We start from the raw sequence: 9,983 nt of genomic DNA on the forward strand, positions 1-9,983 counted from the left end.
AGTGCTTTTGCAAGTTGCAAGCACATGTGCCCACCGCAGGGAGAGCCGGAACGAGCGAATCGTTCTAGGCAGGCGTGGCAGCCTACGCGCCCTCCGAAACCAAGGCACACTTGCATATTGGGGGAGCTTCCCTTCCCGCCGTGCAAGATTCTTGACACGTTACGACATCTCACCAGCCAGCCACCTATTCGCCTCTGGACGGGGGCGGCGGGCGACTGCCGGGCGTTCGGGGGGCACACCGGCTGCACACGTGAGCGCCCCGGCGCGCGCTCGCACGCGTCGCGTCGCGTCTCGCGCAGCGAGTCCGCGACGCTGGCCGTGCACCGTGCACCTGCTAGTGCTAGACTGCTAGCTGTAGTGCTCCCTCTCGGGCCGCTGGAGCCATGTGACGGGCGGGCGGAGACCCTGATGCCGAGCGAGAGCGACCAACCAACCGAACGCCCACGCCCACGCCCCCACATAGGCCTTGTTCAGTTCACCTCGAAATCCAAAAACTTTTCAAGATTTCCCGTTCACATCAAATCTTGTAGCACATGCATGAAGTACTAAATATAGAAGAAAACAAAAACTAATTACACAGTTTGTCTGCAATTTACGAGTCGAATCTTTTGAGCCTAGTTAGTTTATGATTGGACAATATTTGCCACAAACAAACGAAAATACTACAGTAACAAAATGCGAAAAAATTTCGAAACTAAACAAGGCCATAGTTTAGTCAGTCGAGGGATCCCGGTCCCGGCCCGGTAACCACACAGATGCGTCGATTGCCAAGTGGACATCAGAGCATACTGCTGTTGCTGTTTTCTAGAAGCAGCGTGCACGGAACCATTTGCACGTCGTCGCTGCTGGCTGGGGGCGGTAATCGAACAATTTAGTACGTACGTTGCCATCACATGGACTGCAACTCATTTGATTGGAACGTCAATGTGCTCATTCATCATGAATAAACACGATTGGTGGTGACAAGGGGCGTGGGAAACAATGTACTACTCGCTTGTTCGGCCCTATACATGGCCATCGGGCCGTGCCGGCCCGGCCCGCGGCCCGGCGTGCCGTGCCTACCTCGGGCCGCGCCGTGCCGTCGTGCCGACCGGGCCGTGCCATCACCGTGCCTCGTGCCGGGGGTATGGCCCAAGGCACGGCCCACGGGCCGTCGGGCCGGCCCGAAGGCACGGCGGGCCACCGGGCCAAGGTCGTGCCAGGTTAGTAGCAAGCCTATATTTTCTTTTTTTTGTTTAGAATTAGCAGGCTACATTTCTTAATAGGCCAATTTTGTTTAGAATTAGGCCAATCAGGATGGATGGATGGACTAACAGACCTACATTTTCTCTTTTTTAGATTTAAAAAACTATATTTTTTACTGGGCCATTAAGCACCGGGCCGTCGGGCCGTGCCTGAGCCGTGCCACGGGCCACGGTGGCGGCCCAGGCACGGCCCGGTCCCTCGGGCCGTGCCGTGCCGTGCCCGTTAGTTGTCGGGCCGTGCCGTGCCCGGGCCGGGCCAACGGGCCACGGGCTGCATGGCCAACTATATTCGGCCCTGACTGGAATTTGTTGTGCCTTTATTTTTTTCCCCTTCCAGACGGACCTGTTGTTTTCACTTTGTAATTTTGTAGTGTCGTGTTCTGAGTTCCCGGCCAACTCCGGCTGATCGATCAGATTGTTGAGTCATAAAATGGGAGAAGCTCCTCCATTTCCATAGTGGTAACTATCTTTGGGGTGATGCTGATGCAGCCAGGTTAAAACATACGACGCCAGGTAAATGGAGCTGTATGCCAGAGCACAAGGCGCCTCCTCTGCGCTGGCATGCCAGATTTAACCACATGCATTCATCCGTGCTTCTCGCCACCCCTCCCCTGGCCTGGCAACGAACCAAGGAAGCACGCCAACCAGAACACGAGTTCGTTAATTAACCGCCATACCGTTACCATCTTGAGGCTGGTTTAAAACCGAGCCCTCCTCCGCCTCTCCTCTCTCCAAGCCCAGCCCCAGCTGCCGTCCCGCGCCTCCGTTTGCGGCGTGACGACGACAGCTCCCTGGACCGGCCCGCGCGCGCGTGCCATACGTGCCACCAGGGACGTACGACGCCGGCCGGCCGAGATGGAGTTCACGTCGTCCTACTTCCACGCCTTCGGCAACCCCGACTTCGCGGCGGTGTTCTCGGGCGGCAGCGCGCAGGCCCACCGGCCGCGGCGCTCCACCGACGGCAGCGCGAAGGCGGCGGAGGACGGCAGGAGCCCCACATCGGCCACGGCGAGGCGCGCGCCGTCCATGTTCTGCGTCCCCGACACGGAGGCCGAGGAGCCCAACAGCTTCCTGGACGAGTGCACCCTCTGCCGCAAGGCGCTCTGCGGCGACATCTTCATGTACAGGTCGGCTCCATTGCATGCATGCCTACGCGTGTACATTGATTGATTGATTATTGCGGCGGTGAATTGAAGGAGAGGATTATTAACAAACACACACTCGATCGGTCGGATGGATGGAGCAGAGGGGACACGCCGTTCTGCAGCGACGATTGCAGGAGGGAGCAGATCGAGATGGACCGCATCAGGCACCGGAGGAAGAAGCAGCAGGCCCTCGTAGCGGCGCAGCAGCAAGCGGCGGCGGCGGCGATGGCGCAGAGGGACCAGCGTACCCAGCGGCAGCTTCAGCCACAGCACTAGACGGAGGAGCTCGCGCGGCGGAAGCTTCTTCACATACACCGGTTCCGGGCTTGCTCGTCCCAACGTACCAAGGGATGGCGAATGAGGAATTCTTGCACGTTGCTAGTACTAGACAAGGATTCTCCTCGATCGTAAGGACCAAGTAGCCACGACCCTAGCTTGTTTGCGTCTGTATCCGACGCGAAACAACGAAGTGAGCGGAGGTTTTTCGTGTCCTGCAATTACATGAGCAATCCAAGCCTTGCTCGTTTTTTGTTTGGCTCCTGAGTCCTGATTAAAATTGGGGCCATTGGAGCTACTAAACGAGCTCTTTTCTCTATCAAATCCGTGCCTTTTGTAATCTTTTAGAGGATTGCATGCATTTTTTCTAAAAAAGATGCGAAAACATCTGCCGTTGCATTATTAAAATAGGTGAGAGATGAGCTAATTTGCAAGAAGAAAATAAATAAAAAACACAGAGACGCTTCTTTCCCCACGCGTGTGTGGAGACTCTTCAGCACACACAAAAAGACAAAAAAATTACACATAAACTAAGGTCTTGTTTAGTTCGCAAAAATTTTGGTTTTTTTGGCCACTGTAGCACTTTCGTTTTTATTTGACAAACATTGTCTAATCACGGAATAACTAGACTCAAAAGATTTATCTCACAAATTACAGAAAAACTGTGTAATTAGTTTTTATTTTTCGTCTATATTTAATGCTTCATGCATGTGACCAAAGATTCGATATGATGGGGAATCTTGAAAATTTTTGTGAACTATGGCCTCGCTGCCGCTCAAAGATGAAGCAAGTGGTGGCGTCATGGTCATGGGTTTGTGATTTAGGGGTTTCTATTCTCTCTCCATGCTTAGAAGGGGTTACTGGACCAGCGACGGTCATAGTCATGATGGGGGTGGGGGTGGGGCACCGCCAGAGGCCGATTAGAAAGTGCTAGTGGCGAGGCTTCCACCAGAGAAGAAAAGAGGGAGCTTGGGAGGTGGTGAAGGCGGGGGCACTCACGCCATATCTAGAGGAGAAGCTCATGTTAGGAATGATCGTGTTCAAGGACGACGGCGTGATGTCTACACCCCCGGAACTAAGCAGGGTGGATCTGCGAGGGTGCGCGAGAGAAAGTGAAGAGAAAATGTACGAACAGGTTGTACCCCACTTGCGTTTGTACCCAATAGTAGAGTCCAAAGAATTTATGACAATAAATATCATGAGAAAGTATTTCTAAACATAAATTCAATGATATTGCCACTGTTATACTATAAAAAAATAATATTACTTAAGGGCCATTTTGATCTCTTTATTTTGGAGGAATAGGAATCTAGTTAATGGATTAGGTTATTTGGCTTGAAATTTGATATTCCACAACCTTTTCAAATTCACATATAAGCCTATGTGAAATTTATAGTGTGAGAAATATAAATTGACTCTATAAATTACCATATTACTTTTCAACTTATAGCACGTTTTTAACTCGTGGCTAATAATAATATACAAATATAATCCATATGGAGCTATATTAGCTTAATTAATTTATGTCTAAATTATTATTATTATTATTATTATTATTATTATTATTATTATTATTATTATTATTATTATTATTATTATTATTATTATTATTATTATTATTATTAAAATGATTTAGTTTCAAGAATTGAAACGGGCTTTTAGACTAATTGTTGGTTAAAAGATAATAAAATGTAAACTTTGAAACAGTACGGTATTTTTGTACTTGCTAGAGTGCTGCCTGCTGGGCATGCCAGGACTGAATTGATTGGAACAAGTGACAACGAAGCGCGAAGAAAATACCGGGTCCCGAGAGGAGTCCAGCCGGCCTCGCGATTCCGTCTCTGCACGTGGAACCAAACCGTGCATTTCTCCGGGGGCTGAGGAATCCAGGAGAACTGATTTGATGGGTTCCTTTGAGCTGAAGTAGAGTCACTGATGCTAATTTGGCTGTTGTTTAGGCGGTAGTAGCTGTCATGGCAGTCTACGGAGCAGAGGCGAAGCTACGACGTGGTAGCTATTAGAAACATATTTTCACTATAGTTATAGATTAAAATTTTACATCTATAAAAGAGAGATATTCTCATCTATTTCTCTCTAACTTTGCCATTGCTACGGAGTATGTAAGGCTGTGTTTAGTTTTTGAAGAGAATTTTCACGACACTGTAGCATTTTTGTTTGTTTGTGATAATTATTGTCTAATTCTAGACTAACTAGGTTCAAAAAATTTGTCTCGTAAATTCTGACTGAAGTGTGCCATTAGTTTTTATTTGTGTCTATATTTAATACTATATGTATGCGTCTAAAAATTCGATGTGACGAAAAATCTTTAAAAAAATTAGGTTTTGAGGTGTAAGTAAACAAGGCCTAATATATCGTCCAATGAGCCGCCGAAACGAACACTGCCGGCTCGTACAAGTCAACGAAACAAGTCCATCAACCATGCATGCAAAAGCACTTGCCACAGAAAGATCTTTGAGAAGTGCTAGAGAAGTGACGCCCCAGAGTCCAGACCGGGCCGTGGAATGGATCGGCCGGTCCTGATGGAGTCGTGGGTCAAGGTCTTCTCTTCTCAGCGTTTCGGGAATTCAGGGCACAGTGCAAAGCCGGCTGATGTTTCGATCGATTCGAGTAGCTCAACTACTCAAGAAAATGCCTCCATTGACTGCAAAGTCTGAAAGTCTCTTGCGGACTTGCGGTCCATGTCGCACTCGCACCGAACGCTGACGAATCTGTGCCTCTCTTTCCGCTCAGGTTTTGTTTGGATGTCGGATTCACTTCAATCCATGAGTATTCGTGTAGATTGGGGTAGAATTTAGTTCAAGTTCCACTCAGATCCACCTCAATACATGTGGATTGATGTGAACATCCAAATACGACCTCAAGTGCGGCGTGGTGCCGTCAGAAGTCCTCCCGAAAAATTCACGGGCAAGTTGATGAATCTCAGTTGACTAGGGACAGATCAAATAGCTAGCCATTCAAAAAAATAACTAGTTCGTATAATGTTTTAGAAATAATTTTTTATAGCTCACATAACTCTTCACCTGTAATCTTTTTTATTATTTCAAAGCTATATGAAAGTTGTCACTGGGATGCCCCGAAACGGCAGGCATAGCACACTGAAAAACAAAAAGGCGTCAGGGAGCTCCACCTCCAAGCAGGGCTTTCGCATGAGAATGAAATCTTGTACCAAAAGCTTCGGCGCTCGGTTTTTTTGGTAGATGAAATTAAAGTTTGTGCTAGGTTAAATTTCTCTAGCTTCCAATGTGTTTTTGTTAAGAGAGTATATAATGGTGTCGCTCATGAGCTGTTAGGTCTAGGTTATTTCTGCACTGAGGGAGAGGGGCTCATATCGGCCTCCTTACCTGAAAGTGTCACTGTAATGGTTGCTAACGATTTGTTAGCTGTTGATTAATGGAAGAAAAACCCAATTTTAAAAAAAAGAAATCTTGTACCAGTTGCGCGATCGAGCTCTTCAGGCCTTGAGGACTTGTTTAGTACAAATATTGTTTAATTATAGAGTAACTAAGTTCAAAAAATTCATCTAATAAATTACAGATAAATTATATAATTAGGTATTATTTTTATATATATTTAATGTTTTATGCATACGTCATAAAATTTGATGTGATGCAAAATTTTAATTTTTTTATAATTTTTTTTTTGAAACAAAACAAGCCTTAGTTCACCCCAAAAATTAAAAAAAATTAAGATTTTCTGTCACATTAAATCTTTATAATTAAACAATATTTTTAAATAAAAATAAAAGTATTATAATATCAAAATTCAAAAAAATCTAAATAAAACCTCAAGTCTTCGAGACTTCGGCCTTTTTTAGTTGACCCTGAAAACCAAAAAGTTTTTCAAGATTCCCCGTCACATCGAATCTTGTGGCACATGCATGAAACATTAAATATAGACGAAAACAAAAACTAATTACACAGTTTAGCTGTAAATCACGAGACGAATCTTTTGATTCTAGTTAGTCCATGATTGGATAATATTTATCACAAACAAACGAAAGTGCTACAGTACCGAAAACTTTTCACTTTTCGGAACTAAACAAGGCCTTCCATTTTGTATGCGTGCCTTGCACGGCTGCTGTGATCCCACGGACGGACACGACCACACGAGGCATACTTGACGAGAAGATTCGTCGCCAGTCCGCCGAGCCGTCATCTCCCCAAACCGCCCAGATCTCGCTGGCAAGTGGGGCCAACTACTGCCAGGGGCCCACGCGACACCGTGACAGTTCTCCCGAGAAAGGAAAGAGCTGGAGGGCAGCAAGTGGACGAATGGCAAGCGTGGGACCCGCGGATCCGCCACCTCGGCCGTGACCAGCGCGCCGGCCTCCAGTCCCTCCACCCCCCACGCATGCTGACAGGTGGGGCCCTAGCGACCTCCACGCGGTTCCTTCGTCCTGGCTGCTGCTGCCTCCGGCATTATTAAACGGCAGCTGCTCCTCCCAACCTTGCCTTGCCTCCCCACCAAGCATCATCACGCATTTGACGAATCGCAGCAGAATCGCAGGAAAACACACAAAAAAGAAAAAAAAAAAGAGCACGGCGATTTGCAGCTGCAGCCTGCACAGACGAGGAGGAAGAGAAGCTCGCGATCGTCTCGTCTCGATCGCCGGGTGTAGTGCGGGCCGGCCGTGTAGCGCGGCCGCGCGCTGTGCGTGAGGAGAGCCGGATCCGGATTGCTCGCTAGCCGGTGGCGGCGCTCGGCGGCCGAGGCGAGCGTGGTGACAGAGAAGAGATCCATCCATCCAATCCATCCATGGGAGGAGCGGGGCACCACGACGTGCATTTCTTGGACGCGTGCTTCCTCTGCCGGAAGCCGCTCGCCAGCAACCGCGACATCTTCATGTACAGGTATTAACAACGGCACCGCTATTATTCCCTCTCCCTCGCTTCTTCGTTCCTCTTGCTGTTTTCGAAACGGCGCCCTCAGCTCACATGCCTGCCGGCGAAACAGAGGCGACACGGCGTTCTGCAGCGACGAGTGCAGGAGCGCGCAGATGGCGGCGGACGAAGCGGCGGAGAGGAACAAGGCCATGGCCAGCGCGGTGACACATGGGGCGCTGCCCGCCAGGGAAGCGGAAGCGGAAGGCCCACGGGAACGGGAGCGCGGCAAGGTCCGGGCCGGGTCCATCCTGGCCCTGTAACCAAAGTCTCTCGATCTCAATCTGCCTGTGCACGGGCATGGCAGTTTTCTTTTCTCTAGCTTTAGGCCTTGTTTAGTTCCGAAAAATTTTGGGAAATGGACACTGTAGCATTTTCGTTTTTATTTAACAAATATTGTCTAATCATGGAGTAACTAGGCTCAAAAGATTCGTCTCGTCAATTTCGACCAAACTGTGCAATTAGTTTTTATTTTCGTCTATATTTAATACTCCATGCATGCGTCTAAAGATTCGATGTGACGGGGAATCTGAAAAATTTTGCAAAATTTTCTAGGAAGTAAACAAGGCCTTACCTTACGAGACGCGCCACCGGAGGTCGTCAGATTAGTGTACACGGGTTTGTGTGTTTTTTTGTTGAAAAAAACCCTTTGGGGATCATCCGCTGCCGTGTTGGTTCTTGCATGGTTTGCATCTTGCAAATGTTGCATTGCTTGGTGGTGTGGTCCATGTACACTGCACGTACGTACTACGTATTATGCATTATTAGTTAGTCTACTACAAGGAAATAATAATCAATAATTGCGTGATGTGGAGACGCTGTATGTATATTGCTTTAAGAAATGTTGATCCGTCTCTATCTGTACGTACTACTATGGTTATTATCGCGTGTAAGAAAGTTTGGAGCTACGTCACCGCACCGGTGACGTATGATCGTTTGATGCAACCGGACAGGACGGCGGGGAGCACGTGGCGGCTAGCTGGAGACACCTCACACTGTGATGATCACAGGAATTAATACTGACCAGTGTGATGCTAGTGCTTAATTATATACTGTATATATTTTGGACGTGCACTACAGTTTTGACTCAACCGCTCAGCCGCCAGCACCACCCTTTAGTTTTCAATCCATCCGGCTCGTTCAAACAAACTACGTGGACCAATCCCATCACCGATGAATTATATTAAACCGATTGCTATTAACAAATATAATGGGGCATCACTGATGAACCAATGTCTTCGTGCTCGCCCTGGGAAAACCGGAGCAGGGCCCGCTAGCTGTTACGTTCTTGATTCTTGCATCGCATCTCATCAGAGCGGATGGTGTCGCGTCAGCGGACAGTTCATCAACCGGGCCGGGACCGCGAAACGCATCGCGTGGAGGCGCCGGTCCGCGCACGCCGAGTTGCCGACATGTGTAATGTGTTCGCGGAGTGTACACATGCATGCCTTTGGCACGGCACACGCATGCACGGCTGCATGATTAATCCGAGAAAAGGAGACGTGCGACCTGCCGAGATCGAGCCATGATCAAGCCTGATTGGTCACACACGACGAGACGACGGTCGGTTGCCGCCGTGCCGGTGCACTTGCTCCAGCTGCAGCTGCTCCACTAGAGAAAAGGTGGCAGCGGCAGTGGCAGAAACAGTGGCTAGCAGGCGGAATCAGTGGCCGGCCAAGCTGGGTCACCCGTGAGTCTGTCACCGTCAATTTCGTTTGCCTTTGTTGCCTGGGGCCTGGGGGCTGGGTCTGGGACGGTACAGGTCGGAGCAAATGGACAAGCCACCGTGACGTACCCGGCGCCCGGCGGGGACGGGAACACGCACGATCTCGGATTGTAGCACACCCACAGTATCGGACATCGGATGATCGGAGTATCAACCGGGCAGGGCAGGGAAGAAAAAAAGGACGCGGTATATGGCAAATCGAAGTCACACAGGTGGAATAACAAATCGCGGATAGTTGGATCCGAATCAGAAATCAGAAAGTTGATCCATCAAGTCAGTTTGTGCGTATCTCTCCGCAGTTAGCCTGATACATTCATACATTGGCCATCATAGTAATTAGGAGCCACAAGATCGCGAAACAGATATGAGTGTTGCATGCATACATTGTCTGGCTTTTGGACGGTCGGACCCGAGTGATCTAATTCGGAGAAAGTCTATTTTACTTTCTTAAATTATTTGCGTTCTCAAACTCTAAAACCAAATATCTTACCTTTGAATTCTCATAACCCTTCAAATTAATTAGATACTTGATATGTTTTTAAACCACATAAATGTTGTTTCAATAAGATTTAAAAATCCCAAAAAACCTAGAGATAGAATGGGATATGATAAATCCAAATAAAAATATTTAAATATCATAAAGAAATATTTAAAAACTTTAAATAATCGGATATAGGAAAAACAGGAAAGT

At 48.0% G+C, this 9,983-nt stretch overlaps 2 protein-coding genes across 3 annotated transcripts; both read left to right on the forward strand.

Moving 5' to 3' along the window:
• Positions 2,009 to 3,032, forward strand: LOC8078390. The gene is made up of 2 exons (XM_002452691.2): positions 2,009 to 2,371; positions 2,491 to 3,032. Exons 1-2 carry the CDS (start codon positions 2,100 to 2,102, stop codon positions 2,663 to 2,665), a joined length of 447 nt encoding a protein of 148 aa, XP_002452736.1. The 5' UTR covers positions 2,009 to 2,099; the 3' UTR covers positions 2,666 to 3,032.
• Positions 7,124 to 8,395, forward strand: LOC8078391. Of its 2 annotated transcripts, XR_002452060.1 has the most exons (3): positions 7,124 to 7,536; positions 7,640 to 7,887; positions 8,134 to 8,395. XR_002452060.1 is itself a non-coding variant. In XM_002452692.2 (2 exons), the coding sequence occupies exons 1-2, from the start codon at positions 7,442 to 7,444 to the stop codon at positions 7,827 to 7,829; spliced, it is 285 nt and encodes a 94-aa protein (XP_002452737.2). In that variant the 5' UTR covers positions 7,124 to 7,441; the 3' UTR covers positions 7,830 to 7,970. The 2 variants fall into 2 exon arrangements, 1 of the variants encoding a protein (XP_002452737.2); XM_002452692.2 differs by lacking the exon at positions 8,134 to 8,395 and having other exon boundaries at positions 7,640 to 7,970.

Source organism: Sorghum bicolor, chromosome 4 (assembly GCF_000003195.3).
Source record: "Sorghum bicolor cultivar BTx623 chromosome 4, Sorghum_bicolor_NCBIv3, whole genome shotgun sequence".
Taxonomy (NCBI): Eukaryota; Viridiplantae; Streptophyta; class Magnoliopsida; order Poales; family Poaceae; genus Sorghum; species Sorghum bicolor.